The sequence below is a fragment of the Trichosurus vulpecula genome, chromosome 6 (assembly GCF_011100635.1).
Source record: "Trichosurus vulpecula isolate mTriVul1 chromosome 6, mTriVul1.pri, whole genome shotgun sequence".
Taxonomy (NCBI): domain Eukaryota; kingdom Metazoa; phylum Chordata; class Mammalia; order Diprotodontia; family Phalangeridae; genus Trichosurus; species Trichosurus vulpecula.
Genome location: NC_050578.1, coordinates 225,009,831 through 225,037,700, shown reverse-complemented (window position 1 = coordinate 225,037,700; position 27,870 = coordinate 225,009,831). Strand labels below are relative to the sequence as shown.

Below are 27,870 nucleotides of genomic sequence, written 5' to 3'. Positions count from 1 at the left end.
AGCTCAGGATGTTTTGGCAGTGGAATGAATATTTATAGGAGAGAGTGTGCTCCAGCAAGATTATGTGAGAAAGCATTTCTATGCTCAGAAATTTTTCCCCCAGGGGAAAGTATACATAAAATGTAGTGCAGAGATTATGGATATGCAAAGTATGATTTAAGTGAGGAATTTATATCAGTTTGTTTAATTAATTGAACCTGAAGATGGTTTCTCCTATTTTTCATGGCAGGAGGGCCCAAGGTATTCAAGTGTGACTCTTCTTCTCGCTGTCGAGCCAACCACAGGAAGGGAGGGAGAGGTAAGTCACTGGACACAGAGGGAGCCCTAAGGAAATGAGACTCCTGTAGGTGCCAACTGGGACCTTCCTTTCTCCTTGATCTTAGCCCAGGGGCAGCAAGTGAGGAATTAGCAGAGTTGCAACTAGGAGGGGACCAGTGGGGCTTTGTCTCAGAGTGTCAGATTTTGATGGTTGGCAGCACTCACAGACTTTCAGCAGTGTATAAAGGTCAGAGCTTAACCCCTATTTAGCAAGAATGCTTGGTTAAAATAAGGAACTACTAAATGGTACGCTAGAGTGAGATGCTCCCCTGCCCCACTGTGTTCCCTCCTATTCCCCTCAACTAAAGGCCCCCTTTGTATCTCTAGCCTTGAGTGCAAAAATTCCTAGTTGTGCCTCTGGAGGTTTCCAGTGAATTGACAGCTCTGTTCAAACGCAGTGACAGCACACCCTTCTCCTTGGCTCTTTGTGCCTCATATAATACCAATTGTTTCTTCCCAGTTCTCCCATGCTTTCAGGTTTACAATAATGCTTCGAGACGGGTAGTGCCAGGATTGCAATTACTCCGTCTTTATGGATAAGGAAACAGACACTCAGAGAAGGGAAGAGATTTATCCAAAGGTCACCCAGTGAGTAAAGGCAGCACATGGACTCAGAGTTATCTATTGGAACAATGTTGTTGCCATTGAATTCACTGCAACAAATGCCAATTGGCTACTATTGGGGTTGGACCCTTCTGCACCTGGTTCCCTTTCTGCTGGGGAGATTGGGATGGGGGAAAGTACAGACAAATCACGCAAGGGATCTGCCCTCAGGGAGATTGCTGCCTTTGGTCAGTGTCCATAGCTCAGGGAAGCTCTTGGGTCCAGAGGAAGACTGAGGGAAAGGGTCCTTTCCATCAGCTTCCTCCCCCTGTTGACTTCTGCTTAGAATCAATTCAGGGACTAAAGGGGAAGTGATGGAATGAGACCAAATCCTAAGGAGTTACAGCAGCTACTACAGAATTACAGAGAATCAAAGATGGGAGGGCCTTAAAGATGATCTGGTCACAGATCATAGCTTCTCAAAGTTTGTAAGGACATCAAAGGGTTTCTACTTCCACCCAGCCAGGAGAAGGAATCTCCATTACACAAGCCCAGAGAAGCCATTGTCCAGTCTCTGCTTGATTGAAGATCTCCGGTGCCTACATTCTGATGTGGTCTACACTACTTGGGGAATTAGACCTATGATATCATCAGTAGATAAAACTCTCAGATGAGGAAACTCTCCACCGACGCAAGCCAGCACCTTCTACAAAACTTAAGAGTCTTAGTTTCCTTGATCACTGAGAAGTTAAGTGACCTGCCCAGGGTATGTGTCAGAAGTAGGACTTGAATTCAAGTCTTCCCAATTCCAAGGCTGAATCTCTATCCACTACACCACACTTCCTCTCATTATTCCTGATCTTTTTCCACATGACAGGCCTTCAGAGAAAAAGTTATGTCTATTTATTAATCAATCAATCAATGATTATTTAAGAGCCTGTACTAGAGATACAGACAAAAACAAAACCATCCTTACCTTCAAGGAGCTTACCTTCTATCAGGGGAGACAATATATCCACATAAAAATATATGCAAAATATATACAAACTAAATGAATATGGCAGCTAGGTGGAGTAGTGGATAGAACATTGGACCTGGGGTCTGGAAGACTCTTCCTGAGTTCAAATCTGGCTTCAGACACTTACTAGGTGTGTGACCCTGGGTAAGTCACTTAACCCTGTTTGCCTCAGTTTTCTCACCTGTGAAATGAGCTGGAGAAGGACATGCCAAATCACTCCAGTATCTTTACTAAGAAAACCCCAAGTGAGTGATGCTGGGGAAGTCACCTGACCCTGTTTGCCTCAGTTTCTTCATCTGTAAAATGGGCTGGAGAAGGAAATGGCAAACCACTCCAGTATCTCCGCCAAGAAAACCCCAAATGAGGGTCATAAAGTCAGGCACAACTAAAACGACTGAGGAATAGCAATTTTGAAAGGGGAGACATAAGGGGAATCAGGAAAGACCACACAGAATGTGGCACTTGAGCTGAGTTCTGAAGGAAACAAAGAATTTACCCTATCGAGAGTCAAAATCTGCCTTACTACATCTTCACCCTGTTGGTTCCAATCCAGTGAAGCTGAGGCCCAGAGAGGAGAAGGGACTTGTCCAAAGGTCCTCCTTAAGTCATCAGCAGGGCTCTCAGCTCTTTGTTCAATGCTCCCCCATCCAGACCGTTCTGCTCCTCGAACCTAGAGAAAAGCCTTCCTATCCAGCACTCATATTAAAGAGATGCATGACCTTGGATGAGTCCCTTATAGGATGGAGATGAGAATATCTGCCCTCTGAACCACAGTGGGCTCCAGGAGGGTAAAATGATGCGATAAAATTGTTAAAGGGTTCTGACCAAGTTAACTATGGTTATCATGGTTTTCCCTTCCCTACAGTACAGCCTATGCCGTATCATAAACCCAAATTCTGTCATCTCATTTTTTACCCCCTCCTCTAATCCCAAAAAACACTACAGAGCAGACTGTATCTAGCAGAAGTTGAGAGTCCAGGCCCTCTGCATCCCAAATGGATCAGAGAACATCTGGAGCTGGTAGCTCTAGGGCTCAAAAGCTCAACTGCATAAATATTAAATGAAGAAACTCAGGAGAGACCAGACTCAACAACACTTCCCATGAAAAGGATCTGAGGAACCTAGTGGAGTACAAGCTCAATACAAGCTAACAGCAAGACATAGCCACCAAAAACCTAGTAAGATCTTAGACTGCATTCATGGAGTCCTAGAATCCAGACTGCAGGAGATGATGGCCTCACTATATACTATCCTGGATCTGGAATGTGATGCTAAGCCAAGCACCACATCTTAAGAAAGACACTGTGAAGCTGGAGTATATCCAGAGGAGAGCTACTGGAATGGTGAAGGGACTGGCAGCCTTGCCAAATGAGGATTTATTGAAAGAACTGAGCATCTTTTCTCTTAGAAGAGATTTTTTGGAGTGGGGGAAGGCAGGGCAATTGTGGTTAAGCGACTTGCCCAAGATCACACAGCTAGTAAGTGTGTCAAGTGTCTGAGGTCGCATTTGAACTCAGATCCTCCTGACTCCAGGGACGGTGCTCTATTCACAGCACCACCTAGCTGCCCCTCTTAGAGGAGATTTTAGGGGTACCTAGAAGCTGCCTTGAAGAGGGCTGTCATGGAAAGGAGGTATTCAACTTGTTCTGATCAGCCCTAGAGGGCAGAATCTAGGGGTACTAAGTGGAAGCTGTGAAAGCAGCTTCCATTTGATGTACGGAAAAGAAAAGTTCTATCACTTCCAACCGTCTAAAAGTTAGAATGGGCTGACTCAGGAGGAAATGGGCTCTCCATCACTGGAGGTCTTTAAGTGGAGGCTGAATGAATACTCATCAAGGGTACTACGGAATGGATTCCTATCTGGATACCCTTTAGACTAACTAATCAACTCTGAGACTGATTCTCTGGTCTAAGACTGTCTGAGTATCACAGGGGCTTTTTAATGAAACCAATGTCTTGTTCAATGGATTCTGCCCTTCAAGAGGGCTTTTTTTCTTGGCCCCCGGGAGGGCTTCCTGGCATTTCCCTCTGACAGTTCAACAGATGTTTAATCAGAAACTTAGAACGTGCTTAAGTGACAATATTCATATTAACCTTTAAAAGAACTATAATTTTAAATAAACCCCCTGCTGGCAAATTCTTGAGGAATTCTCCAGAAACCCAGTTGGTCTTTGAAAGAACAAAGATATGTTTTAGACTATGTTATAAAATCACCGCTGCAAACTTCACAGATGCATATGCCCAAGTCAGGGAAAAGGACCCGAACAGAAAGCATTTCCAGTGTGTCCATCCTCAATTTCTCCCCCTTCTTCCATCAATCAACCAATTGACAGGTTCGACTCTGAATTGGCTGCAGAGTCTGCGTCCTGTTCTAGTCAATCTCCTCATCTTCGACACTTCAAAAGTTCCCTGATTTCCTCCTCAGCGTGGGCAACATACTCCTTGTGAAGATCCCGAACCCTCCACACATCACTAGATTGCTTCCTGAGTGTCTGAGGCAAAAATACAAGCATTCCCCCCCATAGGCAATCCTGTGATGACAAGGCCCTCTGCACCCAGCCAGGGCTGCTCCTTGGGGGTCAGACCTACAGGTTGTTACTGAGCCCATTTTCAAGGTTCTGCCCAGAGGACCTTCCACAACTTATGCTCAGCTGCTGCAGTGTTCTAGGGCACAGGTCACGTGTTACTAGGGGATATTAGTGGAGGCTGAATCTCCAAACTGCTGATGAGTTTGTCTTGGGGGTGGGGGGGGTGTATGGATGTGGGTGTGGGTGGTTATGTTAATGGGAGGCATTTATTTTTGGAATTAGTACAAAGTCTTTGGGAGTCAGGTACAATGGATGACTCACCTAGGGTTACAATCCCAACATGTGTGAGAAACAGGACCCGAACCGAGATCTTTCTGACTCTAAGGCCAATTTTCTATCCACTATGTTGTGCTGACTCCTTAACACTTAGTTAGAAAAATATAATTAGGTAAAATAGGAACCATCAGATGACGGGCTATGCTTGAGAGATGATTGTTAAATTTTTAGTGTGAGCATTTACATCTTGGAAATCAGCAAATACTACAAATCAGGGACTGATTTATTATTTTGTTGATTGTTTAGACTTAAGAAGATGATAGAGAAAATGTTAATTACACAGATTGAATTTTGAAGTGTGTCATGCATACATATTTTCCTCCAGAAAGCCAGATGTTAAATATTTACCAGCACATCCCTGAATGCTCTCTGCTCTTGCTCTCCTTCCCTACTGTGGTTCTCTCCCCAGAAGCCTCATGCTGTCTCTAGGGCCAAGACAATCCCCCTCAAAGTGCAGTGTCCTTTCTCAGCCTACTCTATCCACCCGCCACCAGAAATAACAGCTGATGGCATGTTTCATTCCTCCTGCCCTAGATGAAGTTGGTGGTAATTTCTCTGAACGTAATAATTCCTAGTTACTCCTCATAAAGAGGCTCTGATTGATGCCAAAGACTAAAAAGGCATCCAAGAATGGTTAATAATAAGCATTTATTAAGTGCCTACTATGTGCCGGGCACTGTGCTAAATACTTTAAAATTTCCCTTCTGATCCTCACAACCGCCCTGGGAGGTAGGTGCTATTATTATCCCCATTTTACTGTTAAGGAAACTGAGGCAGACAGAGGTTAAGAGACTTACCCAGGGTCACACAGCTAGGAAGTATCTGAAGATGGATTTAAACTCAGGTTTTCTTGAGTCCAGGCCCAGCACTCTATCCACTGCACCACCTGGCTGTGTTAATATATATTTATATTTTTATATTTATTTTTATTTATATTTATAATCTAGCCCTACAAGGTGAACCCCCTGTAAAGGACAACACTCTCGTGAATGTAGAAGCTACAATTCTTTCATCAATAGACCTGCCACATCGCTGCAATGAACAGTGGCTATCGGCTCTAGAGATGGAAGGGTCCTTGGGGCTCATCCAGTCCAGTGGGCGAGGTGTGGTACATCTGTTTTGACTTTATGCTTGATATCACACACACAGGTACCAGCCCCCTATAGTGTGCTCAGATTCCTCATGGTAAAAAATAGTATTAGTGGTGACCCTCATCACGTCAAGGACAAAACTAAGGCCCTGACAGGTCAAACAACCAGACACACAGGTAGTCAGTAGCTGGAGTGAAGGGTGAAGCCAGGTCTTCCAGCTCCATTTTCAGTGTCCTTTCCACCACATCACACTCAGTGGTCTACTCTGCTCAAGCCCATCTGAGGATGCAATAGGATCTATTCTCAGGAGGCTGACACCCTCCCCAAACCACCCCACCCCCGACCTCTACTTTAGGACTGGGCTTCAACAATTAGTCATGAGTCACACCCAGAGGAGGAATTCTAAGGCCAGCTCTTTAAGAGAAGCACTGGCCCTAGAGCTGAGAGGACCTCAATTCAAATCTGTCCTCAGACACATATTAGCTGTGTGACCTTGGGCAGGTCACTTAACCCTGAGTGTGTGTGTGTGTGTGTGTGTGTGAGAGAGAGAGAGAGAGAGAGAGAGAGAGAGAGAGAGAGAGAGGAAGGAAGGAAGAAAGGAAGGAAGAAAGAAAGAAATTATAAGCCAGGAAGGGAAAAAGTCACATGCATCAAAAAAATCTATAAACGCATGATCCAAAAGATTGGCATGAACTGGAGCTTCCTGGAGATGATGAAGTTTGAGCTGGGCCTAGAAGGATGGTATAAGCAGCAGGGCAGGGCCCATTCTGAGTAGGCAGAATGCATTAACCCTCCTCCATGAGCCTGGAGGCAGGGATGCTGAAGGTCAATATGGCCCCTACCTTCAATGGAGAGTCCTTATTGGGGAATCAGGTTAGATTTAGGGCTTGGGCTACTTACAGAAGCCACCAAATGCCAGGCTATGGTATTATTTGAACTGTATTCTAGGAACGTTCGAGATCTATGGAAAATTTCTAAGCAGGGAAGTGGCTTGATCAAAATGGCGCTTTAGGAAGCTTAACATGCGTGATGAACTGGAGGAGAGACCCTGCTCTACTTTCACCCTCCCTTCTCTCCCTATAACTTCCACATTCAGCTTGATGGAACCGTGGAAAGAGGGCTAGATTTGGAGTCCAAAGACCTGGGTTTGAATCTAAGCTCTGACGCTAGATAGGAAACTTGCAACAAATCACTTTTCCTCCACAGACTTTAGCTTTCTCACCTATAAAAAAGCAGTCATAACGTTTGTCCTGCCTCCCACCCAGGGCTGTTGTGAAGAAGAAAGTGTTGTATAAACCCCAAAGTTCTATAGACACGGGAGTAAATGTGATACTATACCGTTTAAGCTACGAGGTACTTTGTTTTCAATTGCCCTGACAGGTGGGTAGTCAATATATTTATTATCCCCATTTTACAGATGAGAAATCTAAAGCCCAGACAGAGAACATAACTTTCCCAAGGTCAAACAGTTGGTACTGGATGCAGGACTCAAGTTGAGGTCTCCTAACAGCCAGGTGCAGTGAATATAGGACAAGTGCCTGGAGTCAAGAAGACTCATCTTCCTAAGTTCAAATCTGGCCTCAGACACTTAGCCAAGTCACATCACCCTGGGCAAGTCACATCACCCTGTTTGCCTCAGTTTTCTTATCTGTAAAATCATCTGGAGAAGGAAATGGCAAACCACTCCAGTATCTCTGCCAAGAAAACCCCAAATGGGGATGTGAAGAGTCGGATACAACTGAAAAATGACTGGACAGAACAGACAACCAGCCCAGTACTCTTTTAACTACATGATTTCTGGGCCTCTGTTTTTTCATCTGTAAAATGAGAAGGTTCTAACATCCTTCATGGCTCTCACACTCTAGGACAGTGGTGGAGAACCTTTTTGTCCTATGAAGTTTGGATTCAGTCGAAGGGCTGCACTCGAGGACCTAGAGGGCCATATCAAGGCTACAGGTTTCACACCCCTGTTCTAGAATGAATAACCCCACACATTGCTATTATGCTTTTCTTACAACAACCCTGGGAGGTTGGCACCAATAACAGCTGGTATTCTCATAGGGCTCTGAGCTTTGCAGAGTGCTTTAGGAGCGTTATTAGTTCCTCCGATGCCTGGAGTAGGTTAGTGTCCAATACAAAGCCAGTGGGCTGCAGGGCGTCCATAACACTCCAGAGTGAAACCTGAACCTGATTAAAATGTAACTGGGAAATATTTAACAAAATCAATAAAAATTCAATAAAACGTAGATGATGCTAATGTGCAGTTTTCTGAGTCAGTATTGCCTTCAGGGATCCCTATGTGTGGTTTAATGATCCTGTTTCTCTTTGACCTTGATACCACCGTAGTGAGTACTGTTGTTATCCCCATTCTACAGAGGTGAACACTGAGGCTTCAGGAGGTTAATGTTCCATCTCCCAACTCCGTGCATTTTCACCATCGTCATTCATGCCTGGAATTTTGTGGTCCTCCCCTCTGCCTCCTGGCAGCCCTGGCTCCCTTCAAGTCTTAGCTAAAACCCCTCCTTCCACAAGAAGCTTTTCCTAGTCCTCCTTCTATTAGAGCTTTCCCTCTGTGATCAGTTCTCTCTATTTATACCATTCGTAGATAGTTGTTTGCATGTTTGCTCTCCCATTAGAATGTGAGTTCCTTGAGGGCCGGGACTGTTTTTGCCTTTCTTTGTATCCCCGGTGCTTAGCAGAATGCTGGGTTCCTATTAAGTGCTTAATATGTGACTGTTGACTTCAGTGATTGACCCAGGATTATACAGTAAGTGTCAGAGGCAGGATTTTGAACCCAGGTCCTTATAACTCCAAGGCCAGCACTCCTGCTCTATCCGTTTCACCAAGCTGCCTTAGATAGATCAATGGACAGACAGACAGACAGACAGACACAGACAGGCAGGCAGAAAGACAGATAGACAGATAAATGGATGGATGGATGGATGGATGGATGGATGGATAGATAGACAAAAGATAGATAAAAGAGATTGACAGACAGATAGACAGAAAGACAGACAGACAGACAGACAGACAGACAGATAGATAGATAGATAGATAGATAGATAGAATGGATGGAGGGAGGGATGGATGGATGGATGGATGGATGGATGGATGGATGGATGGATGGATAGGTGGATGGATAGGTGGATGGATGGATGGATGGACAGATAGATCGATAGATAGATAGACAGGCAAACAATTTATTAAGTATATATGCCAAGCACTGTGCTAAGCATTGGGGGTATAAATATGAGCAAGCAGGCAAGTCCCTGCCTTCAAGGAGCTTATACTCAAAATGGCACCAAGACGGAGCAGTGGAATAATTTAAATCCTGCCTCAGATTCTAGCTGGGTGATATTGAGCAAGTCTCTTAACCTCTCTGAGACTCAGTTTCCCCATTTGGAAAATAGGGATAATATTAGCGCTTAACCTCTAAGGGTTGTTCTGAGAATCAAACTAGTTAACACACATAAATCTCTTTGCAAATTGTAATGCATTATGTAAATGCTAACTAGTATTAATCTTGGAGGAGAAAATACATAAAGGAACGCTAGATGGGAGGGGAGTGTTCTATGGCATAGTGAGGGAATAACCGGGAAATGCCTTGGCATTTAGCGTCTCTGGCAAGATAGAGCAATAGCTTATCTAGTACCATTCCCACTTTACGGATGAGAAATGCGAGGCTCAAGGGACTTAATTGACTTAGCCTGGGACCTACAGCTAGTAGATGGGCGACCTGGGGTTTGAACTCGGATCTCCCTGACCGGTAGTCCTCTCATTACGCCACGCCGCCTCTAAGAATACGTGCATTTCTCCCGAGCGCTGGGCTCCCTGAAGCCAGGTGTCTTTAAGCTTGGTCAGACAGCAGGAAACCGTACCTCCAGGCAAATGGGTTTTGATACAGTCTCCACAGGGGCACAGCCTCCCCTCTCCTCCGCCCCTACCCCAACACACACTTTATTTAATTTTTGAGCAAGGAGCAGGCAGCTGAAATGAATCTGAGGGGGAGGGGGTCAGAGATAGACGGGGCCGGAGCGCTCAGGCTGCGCTCACCATCCAGCAGCAACCATGACACCGGCCAATTTTAGCTGTAGAAAATAAATGAAGCTGCAGATCGGCCTTTAATCCGAAAGATAATCGTTTTATACGGCCTGAGTGGCAGTTCATGCCTTCTACTGCCCCGGCTTGATAACTCAGCATGCTGTATTGCAGCTAGCGCTCCCCTGCAGGGGCCATTAATATTAATCCCACCTTCCAAGGAAGACCTTCCAGCCTTCGAGTCTGAAAGAAATCAAGCTGGCCCAAGAAGAAATCAGGCTGAGGGGAGCTGTGAATCTTAAATGTACTTCAAAGGAAAACGCACGGGGAAGAACACTAGACATCCTGGGGGGACATAGCAAGGTACGACGAAAGACGATTGGCTCTCCAGACAGAGAATCTGGATTCAAATTCTGCCTTTGATGATAATTATCAGGACAACCTGGGGCAAGCTACTGACTGTCCCTGAATTTCAGGTTCTTCATCAGTAAAATGAAGGGGCTGGCCAGAGAGCTCAAAGAGATTCCTTCCAACACTAGATGTATGAGTCATACCCCAAAAGACAAATGATCAAGAGATATAACCAAAGGTTTTCAAAAGAAGAAAGGCAAGCCATCGATAGCAACCTTAAAAGTCAAAATCACTCATGATTAAAAAAAAAAACTGAGAGTCAGTGGAAAGAGTATTGGATTTGGAGTCACAGAGGTCTGAGAACCGGGTTTCAAATCCGGACCCTGCCTCTTACTACCTGTGTGACCACGAGATATAAATCACTTAACCTCTCTGTGCTTCGGTTCCTTATCTGTAAAATGAGGGAGTTGGACCAGATGACCTCTGAGCTCCTTTCAAGCTCCAAATCTCTGATCCCAGGAAATTAAAACAACCCCGAGGTATCACCTCATACTCATCAAGGTAGTGAGGATGCTAAAAGAAGGGAAAATGCATTGTTGGAGGGGTTGGGGAAAGACAGGTATAATAATTCACTGCTGGTGAAGCCTATGAATTGGTTCCAAATTCTGGGAAACAATTTGGAATTATTCAAGGAAAAGTATCAAATTGTTCATACCCTGTGACCCAGAAATTCCACTCCTGTCATTATATCCTGAGGAATTATTGACAGCAAGAAAATACTGAGATGTACAAAAATGTTCAGAGCAGCATTATTTGTGATAACAAAAAAACTGGAAACAAAATATGTGATCCGTGATTGGGGAATGACAGTGAATTATGGTGGCTGTTGTTTTCGTTTAGTCGTTTTCAGTCTTCTCCGACTCTCCGTGACCCCATTTGGAGTTTTCTTGGCAAAGATGCTGGAGTGGTTTGCATTTCCTTCTTCAGCTCATTTTACAGACAAGGAAGAGAGGCAAACAGGGTTAAGTGACTTGCCCAGGGTCATCCAGCTAGTAAGTGTCTGAGGCCAGATTTGAACTCAGGAAGATGAATCTTCCTGACTTCAGGCTCAACACTCTGAATTATGGAATGTGAATGCAAAGGAATATTATTGCGTGATAGCAATGACAACAAAGAAGAATTCTGAGAAAGCTGAGAAGACACGTGTGAAGTGAGGCTCAGGAAAGAAAACAATATATACAATGGTTGAAAAAAATATGAATCAAGTCGGCAACAAAACTCTGGTCCAGTTCCACAGTGAATAATAGTAACACAACCCTTCTTGTTTATAAATGGTACACAGACTAGTTTTGGAAGAAGAGGAGGAGGAAGGACAGAAAGAGAAGGAAGAGGAGGGGATAGAGGAGGAGGGGGGAGAAGGCAATAAAATAAACAGTTTAATAAGTTTTCTTTGAGTGTTTATTGGGAAATATCTGTTGTTTCAAAACAAAATGAGGGGAGGTAGGTGGAGAAAATTTTAAACTTACAGAAGTGAATGTTGAAAACTAAAATTTAATTAATTTTTTTAAATGTATACATTTTTTTCAAATCATTGTTCAAGAAAATCCTGAATTTGAAGTTAGGAGAAATGGAGTTTGAATCCTAACTCTGATGTTTTCTTGCAAATGGAGATATCTAGCCCTTCTCCATAAAAGGGGTAAGATATATACTTTTCAATCTATAGAATGTAAGTTTTTGTGCTGGGGCCAAAGTCGGGAAAATTCATTTTCCTGAGTTCAAATCTGGCTGCAGACACTTAGTGGCTGGGTGACTCTGGGCAAGTCACTTAACCCTGTCTGCCTCAGTTTCCTCATCTGTAAAATGAGCTGCAGAAAGAAATGGGAAACCTCTCCAATATCTCTGCCAAGAAAACCCCAAATGGGGTCGTGAAGAGTCAAACATGACAGTAACAACTGAAACAAGCTTTTTGAGGACACGACTTTACTTTTATCTTTGTTTACCCACATATATACAGTGGCTCATTGATAGCAGGCTATTAATAATTGAGTTAGATCACTTCTTCCCTGCCCCAGGGTACAGGCATCACTACAGTTCACAGGTCTATGCTTTCCCACTGGCTCTCTGAAGCTGGGGGCAAATTCACTCACCCCGCTTTGGGTGCCCCTTTTCATTCTCGTGCACTCAATGCAGCCTCTGAAGCTGAGATGCAACAAAGTATGGCTCAATTCTCTACCACTTGTGCTAATTTTGGCCTAACAATGAACACCAAGAAAACAGAGGTTCTCCATCAGCCAGCAGCACACCATTCATATGTGGAACTATCAATTACAGCAAATGGAGAAATATTGGATGCTGTGGATAAGTTCATTTACCTTGACAGTGCACTTTCAAAGGATGTACACAAAGAAGATGAGGTTGACACGTGGATTGCCAGAGCTAGCTCAGTGTTTGGGAGGCTCCGAAGGAAAGCATGGGAGAGAAGAGGCATTAGACTGACTACCAAGCTGAAGGTCTACAGGGCTATGGTGTTGACCTCATTGTTGTATGCCTATGAAACCTGGACAGTCTACCAGTGCCATGCCAGGAAACTGAATCGCTTCCATTTGAATTGTCCTAGGAAGATTCTGAATGTCACCTGGCAGGATAAGGTACCAGACACTAAGGTCCTTTCTTGAACTAAACAGCCAAGCATTCAAACTCTACCGCAGAGAATACAACTCTGATAGGCTGGCTACATTATTTGAATGCCAAATGTATGCTTGTCTAAAAGACTATTTTATGGAGAACTCACACAAGGCAAGCACTCACATGGTGATCAGAAAAAGTAATACATGGACACTCTCAAGGTCTCTCTTAAAAGTTTGAAATTTTATTGTGTGATGTGGGAGACACTGGCACAGGACTGCCCAGCATGGCGTGCCCACGTCAAAGAAGGCGCTGTGCTCTATGAACAAAGCGGAATTGAAGTAGCACAAAAGAAACACAAGATGCACCATTTAGAGAATCCACCCCGATGTGCACATGGAGTATTTGTGCCCGACCTGTGGCAGAGACGTTCAAGTTTGTATTGGTCTGATCAGTCAAAGTTGGACACACTGTACCTTGATAGCCGCACGTGACATCATTTTAGTCCTCTTCAAGAATGAAGGACAACAACCAACTAACCATTCTTGTCATGCCATCCATGGCAGCTAGTACCCAGGCATCCATACTTTCATGAATCATTGCTAAACCTCAGGAAGGCATTAGTAAAACTGGGAATGGAGAGGCAGAAGGACATAATCTGGCCTTCTCTGATGACATTTCAATTAGCATAGGAAGTCCTTTACCTCCTTGTACTCTCCCTCTCACAGTTAAATTTTGCAGTCTTTGCATACCAGTGAATATACTGGGACTATTTGTAGGCTTGCTTTAGAATATAAATTAATTTATACGAGGTAAGGTTGCATGTATGTTATAGTAGATGATACCGCAAACACCTAGTTCACACATACATAAACACAGAGCTCACATGAGAATGCATCATATAACATTTTAATGTTAATTTTATTTTTATTCTGAACTTACAGCCTACTGTTTTCAAAGTTATCCTGCATGTCTGTACTCCTTTCTAGCCCTTCTATTCTTTTCTTCCATTTGTTAAAAAAAGATACCTCGATGACTCCTTTTTTTTTCTTTTTGCTACCCTCTCCCTATCCCCCTTTAGTCTCCCACTCATCCATCCTCCACTGAAAAAAGGAAAAGAAAGCCCTTGTAGCAGATATTCATAGTCTAGGAAGGCAAATTCCCACATTCACTGGGTCTGAAAGCGTTTGTCTCCATCACCTCTCTGTCAAGAGATTGGTAGCAAATTTCATCCTTCTGCCTTCTGGGATGGCAGCTGGTCATTGCATTTATCACTCTCAAACTACTTTGTGCATAGTTCTTGAATTCACAGTCTTGCTCAGAATGGATCCTGAGAAGGATGCCACGTCTATATAGCATTTTAAGGTCTACAAAGTGCTTTACATACATTATCTCATTTGATCCTTAAAACAAACCTGGAAGGTAGGTGCTGTTATTATCCCTATTTTGCAGACGCAGAAACTGAATCTAAGAGGAGTGAAGTGACTTACCCAAGGTCAGTTAATGTCTGAGGTAGGTTTCGAATTCAGGACTTCCTAACTCCAAGTCCATTAACACTCTAACCACTGTACCACCTTGCTGCCCTGCCACCTAGGTATAGCTGTAGAATAGCTCTTCTACAACTTGTTGGCTACTGTGGACCTTCTGGATACTGTTTGGATATGTTTGTGCATGCTGGGTGAAATGGACTGTCCCCACCAGGACGTTAACTTTTGGTCCTTCGGATATAAGTATATTAACTCCAAAGACCCTTTCCTTTGGATGCACCAAAACTGGTATATTTTTACATTTACACACACACACACACACACACACACACACACACACACACACACACCCTGACACCTTGGACTAGTTCCAGAATTCTCTTACATCCTGACTGAAGAAACCTACTTTCATGATTATAGTTCAGTATGTTTTGGGTAGTACCAACTGCCTTCTTCTACCTTGGGCTGATTGGTTATGTTCAGTAGGCTTTGGGTAGTACCAACTGCCTTCTTCTACCTTGGGCTGATTGCTTATATTCAGTATGGCACTCCTTGGCTAGCTGTAGCTTCAGCCATTTTCTTAACAGCAGACTGATCTTGGAGAGCAAAGTTTGAGTTCTCCAGCGTCACACATCCTTCTTGTGGCCTGAATCACTTCTTCTTAATTTTTTTATCATTATGAATTTATGAGGCAACATGTTGCAATAGAGATCTGGCTTCAGAAACAGGAAGACCTGGTTTCAAGTCCCACTTCTGATACATACTGATGGTTTGACCCTAATAAAGCTAGTTAACCTCTCAGTACGCTAGGCAAGTGTCCAACACTCCAAGTTAGAGGGAATGTGCCAATTCTTCTTTGGAAACATCCCGTGTAAATGTTCTCAAAATTAATGAGATTATAGGTTCATATTTTGAACTGAACAGACACCAACAACCATACACATTTCAACATAAACACGCACAAAAGGATTACATATAAAATCATGAACGTCAGTTACATATTGTTTGGTTTTTCTAAAATATATATTAAAATCTCTGTGTGTTAAATGTAGCACAGTAGTAACAAAATTGCCATGTTTGCCTCCCTTTCTAAATTTCTTTATGTTCTAAATCACTTTCTTGTTGGACTAACCTTTTCCTGGAGCTGTTCTTGGCCCCAGCGATGCAAGGACAATCAGAGGAGAGAGGATTGAGATAATGCTACAAATTTTTGCAGCTTCTGATAGCACACCCTCTGGTGGAAGGCTCTCAGCTGGGCTTTCATGTATTAGGAATCCAGCTCTCTTGTGTTACAGAACAGTTTTACTCCCTGCTTGGGTATCACTGTGAAATTGGACTTCAAGTGTCTATGGGATCAACACCCACCTTATTCATCCCTAGCCGATAATGGACAATGAACTCATAGCTGGCTAGTCCTGCTACCCATTGTTGGCTGGCAACATCCAACTTGGTGCTTGTCAGAATATGTTCTGAGATCTTCGCACAAAGCCTTAGAACTTGTCGGTGAGGACCAATTTCAAAGCCAAAACCTCTATTTGTAGAGGGTTTAGTGAGTTCTCTTAAATACAATAGGTCATTGTTCTCATGATATAAAATTGCTCCCAAGCCCACTGGGCTGGTGTGTATGGGTAGCATGGATCCCCCAGGTTGTAGGGGGGACTCCTAGCACAAAAATTACCTTTTATATAAAACATTTCCTAATCCTCCCAATTGCTAGATCCCTCCCTCCCAAGCTACATTGTATTTAATTGCTTATTCTGTATTTTCATTTATTCACTTTACATTCAAGCTGTAAATATTTTTCCCTATTTGAATAGAGATTAATTTTTTATACTTCTATCCTTAGTGCCTAGGATGGTGCCTGGAACATAATAGGCATTTAATAAACACTTGATGATCGCTGGATTAATTGATTTGTTGAATGAATCAGTGAATGAATATATAAATGATTAAATGACTAGATGAATAAATAAATGAGTGAATGAACATTTGAAGTGAAGAGAAGCTTTTAATGAAAATGACATAGATAACTCTGACCCCTTCTGGATCAGAAAATAGTGAGGGCTTCAAATCCTGGCAATTGCGCAGGGCTACAGGATTGGGAAGACCACCGTTTGAGGTCAAGGACCAACCTTATTCCTACTAATGCCCCATCATGTGGAGCTGTTAGAATATGGCTTATGTGTCCCATAGCAACAATCCACAGTATCAACAAATGTTCCAGCTGATATAAAGGAATGGCTTGATCTGGGAGCCAGAAGACCTTGGCTATTGATTGCACTCTACCGAGTACTAGTTACATGGCCTTGGCAAATGATTTCCTTTCACTGAGGCTCCATTGTGTCATTTATAAAACAGAGATACTTGCACTGCCCACATCATAGAGTTGTTATGAAGAAAACACTTTGTAAATATGAATAGGTTCCAGAAATGGGAGGTATTATTATTGAGAAATGTTGTCTGAGTATGGGCACATTGGGGGATAAAGAGATGAAGTACAGCCTCAACCTTCCCAAAGCTCGAGGTCCAGTTGGGGAGCCAGGTGTGCACACAATGAAAATAGATGTTAGAATAGGAGGCCAGATGAGTGGTACAGACATCAAAGGCTCCAGGAGCAGAGAAAAGAACTGAGTGATCAGGGACAGCTTCCTGGAGGAGGAGGTAGGATGTGAGATTGGATTTGAAAGAAATTGGTCAGGAGAGATGACAAAGTATGTTTGATCGTAGAGACTACCACTGGTGGGTGCAAAGAGTGTACCAATACTTCCCGTCCTGAGCTCAGGCCCTTGGACTATTGGTATCAGTGGAAAAGAAGGCACAGGTTAGAGAGCAGTCGGAGAGGAAGAAATGTCAGCCAGAGTGATTGATTGGATTTTGTGAGAAGGGAGCATTCGGAGATGACACAAAGGTTAACAGCCTAGATGTCATTAACATAAACAGGGGAACCTGGGTCAGGGAAGGCCTATTAGTGTTATTAATGTATCCCTGATGAAGGACTGTCCCTCCTTTGGGACTGCCTCTTGCAAAATCTCTCTAGCTCATGCCTCTAAGCAGAGAGATTCCAGGTACTTCAGTGTGCTTGTTTGATCGTGTCTGACTCCCTGTGACCCCATTTGGGATTTTCTTGGCAGAGATACTGGGGCGGTTTGCCATTTCCTTCTCCAGCTCACTTTACAGATGAGGAAACTGAGGCAAGCAAGGTTAAGTAACTTGCCCAAGGTCACACAGCTAGTAAGTGGCAGAGGGTGGATTTGAACTCAGGTCTTTCTGACTCCAAGTTGAGTACTCTATTCATTGAGCCATCTAGCTGCCAGATACTTCAGTATCTACCTTATTTTGCCACCTCCCAAAGGGCTCTCAAGTTGCCTGGACAAGCAATCAGGCAGACTAGACATTAAATACAGAAAAGATTTTATTTACAAAAGAAAAATAAAAGTAGAGAAGGGATGAATACCTGAGTCCACAGACAGTCAAGAAAGCTTCCCTCTCCTTTTCTGGAGGGATGAAGTAATTCTTTAGTGGATCCCACCTTCCCCAAGGATGCCAAGGCAGCTAGGTGGCACAGTGGATAGAACATTGGATCTGTAGTTGGAGAAACCTGAGTTCAAATCCTGCTTCAGACACTTTCTAGCTGTGTGACCCTGGGCAAGTCATTTAACCTGTCTGCCTCGGTTTCCTCGTCTGTAGAATGGGGATAATACCAGCACCTACCTCCCAGAGTAGTTGTGAGGATGAAATAAAATATATTTATAAAACACTTAGGACAATTCCTGTCATATGGTAGGTACCTAATAAATACTTGCTTCCTTCCTTTTGTAACAATCCATATAACTCATAGTGTCAGGAAAGGACAGGGTCCAAATCTTGCTCCTTCGTATTATTATGACTCTGTGTTTCTTTTCTCCTTGGGACCCATGGTTCCTCTCTCCTCCTTGGTTCTCCAGCTACCTCATTCTTCCCCAAGATTCCATCCCTCTGAGAGCCACGTGAATGCAGTGCTGGGCTGCACAGACCTCCATCCAAGTCTTCGGGAGGCTTTGAGTCCCCATTCCCACCTGGTGACAGCTCTAATGTTTCTTTTGTTCATCTGATATCACTCTTCCAGTGTATTTTTCCTCTCCAGACCCCATCTTTATACAGTGAGCTCTTTGCACATGAGGACTCAACTCCTTTGGGCACATGTGGAGTCCGTGAATAACAATTCACATTTCTAGAGTGCTCTGAGGTTTACAGAAGCTGCATCTTACAATGCCTATAATAGCGTATGCATATATAACTATATACGCATACACATACATAAATGCAATATATTATACATGATGTACATAATAGAATACATAACAGTGCAAAATTAGTGTTCTCTAATAGTATAACTATCATCTCTATTTTCCAAATGAAGAAACTGAGGCTCAGAAAGGCTTACCCCAAATTACACAACGGATGAGTACCAGAGATAGTTCTCAGACCCAGGTCTCCTGACTCCAGATCCAGCTTTCCTTCTACCATACCATGCTGGATCTTCAAGGAAGCTTAGAGATCGCCTCGTCTTACTCCTTAATTTTCCGTCTGATAAGCCCAGCCAGGCTAAGCGATTTGTCTAAGGCTATGCAGGAGTTAACAACCAATTCAGAACTAGACCCTAGACCTGCCCGACGTCTAGGGCACATTCCATTATTACACACTTCTCGGGCAGATGTCCTGAGTGTAGGTAGTGATGGACTGTGGAGCTCAGTGGAGACTGAGTCTCTGCAGAGAGACACAGAGCATGGTGGGCTGAGTCAGAGAGCTGGGATTCATCGCCTGGTCAGGGGATCATAGATTTAGAGCAGATCTGAGGGTCTTTAGAGATAATGTGATCCAACCTCTGTATTTTACAGATCAGGAAACTGACGTCCAAGGAGATTAAGGGACTTGCCCAGGTTCAGACAACAAATAGCAGAGGCAGATATTGAAGCCAGGTTCTCTGACTCCAAAGCCAGTGCTTTCTCCAGTCCTCTTCTGGACCCTTTCTGGCTCTGTGACCTTGGAAAAAAACCACCTGCCTTTTTCTAACCCTCAGTTTCTTTATCTATAAAATAGGTCTGATTCTATTACTTGAACTTCATCCCTCACAGGGCAGTTGTGAGCATACTGCGCCAGGAAAACACTTTAGAAGCTGGAAAGCCTTGCACAGATGCAAAGGGGTTTTGTTTGTGTTTGTAAACCAGAATCCGGCTTCTAGAAGTGTGAATTGATGTTATGACCATGCAGGATTCTCGTTCAGATAGGGCAGGAGGAGCCAGGAAGAAGCCTGACTCCAAGTCCCTCCCTTGACAAAGACCTGGGTTCGAGTCTTGTTTCTGTGTAACCCTGGGCCAGCCGCTTAACCTCTCCTTGCTCTGGGCAGCCCTCCCACACTGTGCGCTGCAGAGAAGGTGCTGATGATCTGCATTGGGAGAGGGGGTTTCCTCCCTCCCAAGTCCCTTACTCCGATGACATCAAAGGTCCAACCCAACCCCCAAAGCTTATCGTAATGACCGTTTGCATTTATCCCATGTTTCAGGGTTTGCAAAGCACCTTTTATACTCAAAGCAACCCCGGGAGGTAGGTGCCGTTATTAACCCTCGTTTTACAGATGAGGAAACTGAGGCAGAGGTTAAGTGCCTTGTCCAGGGTCACACACCCAATAAGTGTCTGAGGCAGGAAATGAACTCAGGTCTCCCTGACTCCCGCCCCGGCGCTCTTTTCTCTGTGTTGCAACTAGTATGTGTCTGAGATGGGATTTGGGGAAGTTCATAGAGCGATGAGCCTGGCTCAGGAAGAACTGAGTTCAAATCCAGCCTAGGATACTTACTAACTGGACAAGCTACTTAACCTCTGCCTCAGTTTCCTCATATGTAAAACGGGAGTAATATAACCCGTAGGGTGGTTGTGAGCGTCGAATGCGATGTTTGTGAAGAGCTTCGCAAACCTTAAAGCGCCACATAAATGCTAGTACGATGATAACGGTGATGACATCATCTCATCGCAGTCATCGTGAAAATGCCCCAAAGTGGCCTCTAACACTATTTTCCCTCGCCCTCTGCACGCGCTGTCTCCCTGGCTCCGGGCGCCCCCTGGCGGCGGTCCTGCGATCATGCCCCCCACTGCCTGTCCTTCCCCCTTGCCCTCCTCGGCCAGCGTTCCTCCCCATCCCCCTACCCCTATGGGGCCTGCGGGCGCGTCCCGAAGAGTTCTGTCCCTCTCGCCGCTCCGTCGCGGCGCCCTCTTGCGGGCCGAGAGCGAGGCACGCCGCGAGCCGTGGCCGGGCTTCCGCTTCCGGTAGCGGCGGCGGGGCAGGTCGGGGCTGGGGCCGGGGCCGGGGCCGGTACGGGTCTGCTGGCAGGGCGCTACCATGGCGTTCTCCGCCTTCCAGAAGGTGGCCATGGTGTCGGGCCTCGTGCTGTGCGTCTCCCTGCTGCTGCCCAAGGCCTTCCTGTCCCGCGGGAGGAGGCCGGAGCCGCCGCCCGCGCCCTCGGGTAAGAGGCCGCTCCGCCCCGGGGGCCCCGAGGGCGGGACGGAGGGGCGGGGGAGGGGGAAGGACGGGGACAGAGCCTCCGACGCCCGCCTTCTCCAGGGAAACTGAGGCTCGCCCGCCATTAGCTCTGTGCACTTCCAGGCTCGAGGAGCTGCTCCGTAGAGCTCGGGGAATTAGCTGAGTCAACAAGCACTTATTAAACCCTTTCTGAGTCCCTTATAAGCCTTTATTAAACACCTACTGTGTACCGAGTGCTGCGCCAAAGGATGGGGACACATACGAAACCTGCCTTCAGGGGGCTTCCAATCTAACGGGGGAGGCCTCGGGCGAACCCGAGGACGCACAAGCTATGGGCCGGACAAAGGTCATCCAGGCCCGGGAATCGGAGGTCGGGGATGGGGCCTGAAGAATCCAGGGCCGTTGTGCTCAGCCCCAGGGACCGACTGGCCCTCGGACGGACTGATGGCATTTCTGTCGGACTCGAGGCCTCTGGTCCTTTAACCCGAAGCAGCGTCAGGGGGCATTTAGAGCTGAAGGGACTTTGGAGGTCGTCTAGTCCTAGTCCCCTTGACAGGCGAGGAAACTGAGGCTTGGAGAACCGACTTGCCCAAGGTCAGACTCGTAGGGGGCGGCTGGGCCAGGTCCTCCAACAGCGCCCCCGACCTCCGATAACCCCCGCTGGATTGGGGGAGATGAGTTATTCTGGGAACTGCCGGCGTCCCGGCATGGGTGGCATCCTCCCAGCACCTCTGGAGGCGGGGAGGACCAGGAGCATGGGAGCCCGAGCCCTGCCCGGCCAGGCGCTGTCCGAGCTAGGACTCCAACCCAGGTCTTTTTTTACTTCTTTCAGGACACAGCAGCTGCATGTGCTTAAAGATCCACTGAAGGGACCTGAGCATGGCCTTAATCCTCACCCCCTACCCTTGCCTCCCACCCTCCCCGCACCCCTTCCTCACTCTCTGCAGATGCTGGCTGTTTGCTTGCCCATTCTTGTGTGGGGCTTCCTTTGGGCTGGGGATTTTCATATATATATACATATATATGCATATACATAAAATACATGTATATGTGAGTATGTAAATATTATTTACATATGTATGTCTATTTTAAAAATCAGCTTCTGCTACTTTGTGTTAAATCCTCCAGTTGCATCTGCACCCCCAACCCCAGTCTGTGTGGCTTATACCTGAGCATTTCTAGGGCTGCTTTGTCTTATGTGCCTCGTGGTCTCTTTATGGGAAATAAAGTTGACTGGAATCAGTGTTGTTTGCCTTTTTTTTGTTGTATCACCTCAACACCACCCTCTCACTGCCTCAGTCATTTTTAAGCTACATTTTTTTTTGCCTGTGCCACAGTTTGAAGGTTCTAATGATCATTTTGAAATGCAGCTGTGCAAAGTAGGCTTTAATTTGCCGTATTTGACAAATGCTTTCTGTTAATCCTTTATCCTTGGTACATTGTGGGTTACATTTAATAATTTACATTGATGGAGCATACAGGGATTATGTCATATGAATCATTCTAAAAGCATACGTGATGGGGGACGAACCTGATTAAAACCATTTCTTTATCAAGAAGATGGCAGATTTGTTCTGCATGGCCCAGAGGGCAGGACTAGATAGTAAAAGGAAGCAGATTTTGTCCCAGTATAAGGGAAAACTCAACATTGGGAGCTGTCTGACAGTGGAACAGGTGTGTTGAGGTGTCACCCTCCCTCGAGTGTTGAATTCCTCATTACTGGAGGTCCTTAGGAAAAAACAAAAGATGACTTTCCAGGTATGTTGAACCTTTGGCTGTTAACAATGGTCAGGCCTTTGAAGGTGGATACACAGCCTTGCCAAGTATGATCTCATGGGAGAATCTCGGGTTTGTTGAGGATGTGATTACATCGGGTAGTCTTATACATTTGAGCAACATAAATTAGGCATGAATAGAAGATATTTCAGGCTAGAGTCGATACGAAACATCATATTTCTATGGTAATGTAGTAATGATGTAAATCGTTCAGAAATTTATGCTATTAAAATGTAGTGAAAAGACATTTTTTTAAAAGATATTTGGGGTTTTTTTTTTCTCAGTATAAAACCCAACAATTTTTTGAAGGCTTAGATGCTTGCTGTTTACTTTGAAAACCAGTAAATTCAAAGAAGGTGAGCCAAAGCTGTGAAGTTTCATCCAGGACCATTTTTTTTACCCTTTTTTTTTTCCAAGTCAGTTGTTTGAATTTCCATTGGGTTGAGTTCACTTCACCTGAACAAACACTGTTGAACACCCAGTGAGTGTGGGGGCACTGTGCCGAGTGCCAGAGGGAATATAAAGTGTAGATTAGACATGGTTCTTGCCTTCACAGAGCTCAGGAGCTATTTTTTAGAATTCTGAAAACATTGATAGCAGTATGAATTTTCCTCTTGTAATTTATTAGCTACCGAAGTGTTGTAATCTAGGCAAAAACCCATCTTGAATGATAGATGGCCAGCAGCTGAAATTGGTTAAATTAAATCCTGCTCCTGATAAACTCACACTGTAAAGAGACGTTTCAGGGAAATACAATCAACGGGCACTAGAATTGCAAAGCTTTGCAGACTCTTCCACAAACACATCTTGTCAGGCGATTTAACAGAATCTCTGAGCTGGAAGAGACTTCAGAAACCATCTAGTTCAGCCTCCTACCAAGAGAAGGAATTTTTCACGCAACATTTATAATAAAAGGAGAATCCTGGAATATACCGCAGATTGTACCAGTTCCCAAGCTGGACACACCTCTTGTTTGAAGGCCCAGTACTTGATACCTCTAGAAAAAGTCTCAAGAAAGTTGATTAATACTGTATGGTTTTTACACACCCTCCTATTTGGGATTTTTGAAATTATTCTAAAAGAATGATCTAAATGACTCATTTCCCCATTAGGATTTAGTAGAATAAAGTCAGAGTTTCTATAAGAGCTTAATAACCTATCAGTGGAAATAATATTAAGGAGTTCAGGAACCTCAAATTTAAGTAGCTGAGATGTTAGAGGATATTTTCCATAGTCCTAAACTTGGGCAGTTTTTTAGGAGTTCACGAATCCCTCTGCTGGGTCTCAAAAGTGGTATAATGAGTTCAGTGGTTAGGGTTTATATTTGTTCCATCTAAGCATCAAGGACTGTTATAAAGCCTCACGTAGCACAATTTCAGAGGGTCTTCTATATCTCATTGATCCCTGCAGGCTACCTATCCCTATTGGGTTAGATAGTGCAATTGTATACCCACTTGAGGGACAGTGACTTGCCCATGAACACATAAAATAATGACACGGTGCCAGGACTTAGGATTCAGAGCCTCGTACCCCTTTCACTTTACTATCGTGCCTTCATAAAGAAGTACCAGTACCCAGCCTATGTCTAGTGAAGGCTACATCTTCACGTAACCGTGGATGACATTTTCCCAGCCTTAAAGCTTAGACCTTTCTGTTGTCATGATCTGTAGTCTCTCCCACTCCCACTGTCCTATCCTAACCCAGGTCTTTATCACATTTTCATTATGAGCTAACTGGTCTTCCTGAATCAAGTTTCTCCTCTTACCTTCATGGATGCTCATCCTCAGCAGCGACCAAAATCACCTTCCTGAAGTAGGGCTCTGATCATGTTATTTGCCTACCCTAAAACCTTCAGTGACTCCCTGTTACTCACGAGATAACAAATTCCTTAACCTGCTGCGTAACGTTCACCTACCTTTCAAGTCAGTAAGCTATTTATTAAGTACTTGCTAAGTGCCGAGCTACGCTAATCACTGGGAATACAAAGAAAGGTGAAAGTCCCTGCTTACAAGGAACTCAGCCTAAAAGAGGAGAAAACAAGCTGATGACCTTGTATGAACAAATAAAGGAATGGAGATAACCATAATCTCCGGAGAAGGCTGTAGCATTAAGGAGGGTGCAGAAAGGCTTCTTGGGAAGGTGGGATTTTAGCTGAGGCTTGAAGGAAGCCAGGGAAGCTGCTTTAGTCCATGTTATCCCCTTCGGGCATTTTATTGCCAATCTAGAAAGCATCATCATCTCTGTCAGTCACCTGTCTCTCCCCACTCCCAGTGAATGCACTTCCTCCTTATTTCAGAAACCTTTCCAACTCCAATTAGTTACCACCTCCAGGAAGCAGTCCCTGGTTCCTCAACCGAAAGGGTTCTCCTCAGATTCTCTTTAAGAGTCCTTTGGGTTGCTCCTTTGCCTCTCGTTTTCTACTTTGTGTTACACTTATCTAGCGCTTAATACAAAGAGTAGGCACTTAGTAAATGTCTGTGTGTTTGTTGACTGACTAGCTTATCTGTGTACATGTTGTACACTCCTCCTCAACCCTAAGACACTTATTCTCCTTAGAAATAGAGACTATGCCATTTTTTAAAATCACACTATTCTCAAAAACACCTAATACATTGCTATGCATATTCAGTTCAACAAATAGAATGCTGTGTGCAGTCATTAAGGTTTTATTAAGCACCGAGGCAGTGCATTTGGAGCACTCTGCTAGACTGGTTCTACAAAGACAAAGAACAGTTCTTACCCTCAGGGATCTCAGTCTAACGGGAGACAACAGGCACATATTTAAGTGCAGCATTTATAAAACATCCACAGCAGATGGGAGGTGATTTTGTGTGGGGAAGGTCCTAGCAGCCGGGAGGACCTGGAAAGTGCTCGTGGAACAGTTAGTGCTTGAGCTGAGTCAGGAAGGACCAGGTGGCAGAGGTGAGAAGGTCCATTGGGGAACAAGCATGACAAAGGCACACAAGCAGGACGTGGAGTGTCCAGGGAGGCCCAGCAGGAAGGCCAAGAAGGAAGTATGTCATCTCATTTGATGGAAGATGGCAGAAAGTGGGGAATGTAGACAGCTTTTTCAAGGCCGCGTGCCGCGCGTAGCTGGGGACACAAAGAAACAAAGCAGCCCCCACCCTCAAGGAGATTCCATCCTGTCCAGTAATTTCTTACTAAGGGTTTGTTACTGAATTGAATTACAAGGAAGATGGTCATTGAAGTCAGTATAGTCGCTAAGGCGAAGATGGGAAAGGGATCAGAGTAAGGGAAGGAGGCACAGGGGTGGGGAGAGCCCCACAGGAATAAAGAGGTGGTCGAGTCCAGTGATCCATCATGATTGTGGCCCAGTTTTGCTTCCAAAGTTACCTGCCTTTTCCAGGGAGAAGCTTACTTCAGGAACAGACCCGTCAAACCTAGCTTGAACTATGGCAATTAGAGTTATAAATACATACAGTTCTTTATGGATTGATTTGTCCTGAGAATGAAGTGTTACAGACTGCTTAATGTTGCTTTCAGAAAGCTCTTTGGTTAACATTGCTAGCCTTTTGTTAGCAGCAGGAACTGTGCTGTTTTTTAACAATGGGAATGTAGTGCTTTGCTTTCTAAAATCCATTAGGTGTATAGTGAGTCTCCAGTGATACACTAAGTGAAATTTTAATAATTAAATAAACCAAAATGTAGAAAAAGCTTTCAATAAACAATTAGGATTTAGTCAAATTCCACTTCATAGAATGCTTAAGTACACACACACACACACACACACACACACACACATACACGCACACATGTTCTTCACAATTGGTAGAAGACATGTAGTCTAAAGCATTGATTCTCATTGTTTTATTTTCTTTCCTTTTGGTTATTTTTATTTTAAGCCAACTTGAAAAAAAAAGTATACAAACGTATAATTTCAGCTAAAAACCAAAGAGAGAAGAAAACCTTGTCATCCTAAATGACCTGGGACGATATGTTAAGTACCTAGCACAGAACCTTGCCCATCGAAGATATTCACTAAACATTTGTTGAGTTGAATTTAGTAGAGATTCTAAGATGTTCCTAAACACTATATGAGCTACACAGTCCTATAGTGGGACATTTTGGCTCTCTGATGATGCTCCTTTGAACTTCCTTGTTTCCGTCTCTGGCTCCACCATTCATATGGTGAACATGGGCTCTCATGTTCGTAATACTGGAGAGAGAACTTGGTGCAGTGCAAAGAGTACTGAACTTAGAGTTTGAAGAGACCTAGGGTCAGATCCCTCCCAAGAGCCTGGCCAGTTGTGTGACTCTGGTCAGGACACCTGTCTGAGCCTCAGTTTTCTCACCTGTAAAAGGAGGGTAATATTACTAATATGTATATCATAGGGTGGTTGTGAAGAAAGCATTTGCAAATTCTGAAGAGCTGTGTCAGTGTCAGCTGTTGCTATTATTTTGGGTTATCTTTGACTCTTACCTCTTCTCTACCATTTGTCCTGTCCAAGCCCTGTCTGTGTTATATGAAATCTGGAAATTCAAGGGTAAGTTAGAGAGGGAAATAGGGAGAGAAAACTAAGACAAGTGACAATCACCCACCAAAAAAGCAGAAACTGGGGGAGAGAGTTCATGAACATATTGGGAAAGGAGTGAGTTACCAAGGCCCATACTCTTCAACGTCTTCATCCCTGTTGCCATCCCAATGAATATGAATATTCATTATCTCCTGCCTGTACTATTGCAACAGCCTCCACACGACTTCCCACCACAATTTCTGTCCTCCAATCCATCATTCATACTGCTGGAGCCATAACTAGCAATTCTGACACATGAGGCAAGAGGCATGAAACATTCCCTCATATGTTTCATTGGGGGTGAGGTGCTACTGGGTGAGGAGAGACTGCCCTATGGCAGAAATACAGAGACCCTGGGACACACCAAGCTGCCACCAAAGATACCACCACCAAGGGAGACACAAGGAGCTCATCTCCTGTGTTTATGTCTTCCATGGTTTGGTTTGCCAGGGCTTAAAACCCTGGTCAACTTTCCCAAATTACAATTCTTCGTATTATTGCCAGAATGATTTTTCTTATGTATGTCATATCACTCTCCTGCTCAGAGACTGTTCAGTAGCTCTCCTTCTTGGCTCCCTAGTCAAGATCAGATTCCTTTGCGTGGCATCCAGGATCCTCCAGTCTGGTATCAAGCTACTTTTCCAGCCTTAACGCATAGCACTCCCCTCCACACACTCAGTACCGGTCAGACTGAACTATATTCTGGTCCC

General features: G+C 44.4%; 1 protein-coding gene across 2 annotated transcripts in view; it reads left to right on the top strand.

The window, feature by feature from the left end:
• Window positions 1-20,609: 20,609 nt before the first annotated feature.
• RIC3 (RIC3 acetylcholine receptor chaperone) overlaps window positions 20,610-27,870 on the top strand; it is a 39,587-nt gene continuing 32,326 nt past the window's right edge. The window contains exon 1 of one of the 2 annotated variants that reach the window (XM_036763387.1): window positions 20,610-20,832. In XM_036763387.1, the coding sequence (XP_036619282.1) occupies window positions 20,709-20,832 (124 nt within the window). In that variant the 5' untranslated portion in view covers window positions 20,610-20,708. The remainder of the gene's footprint in view (window positions 20,833-27,870) is intronic. The other variant, XM_036763388.1, reaches the window with a different exon arrangement.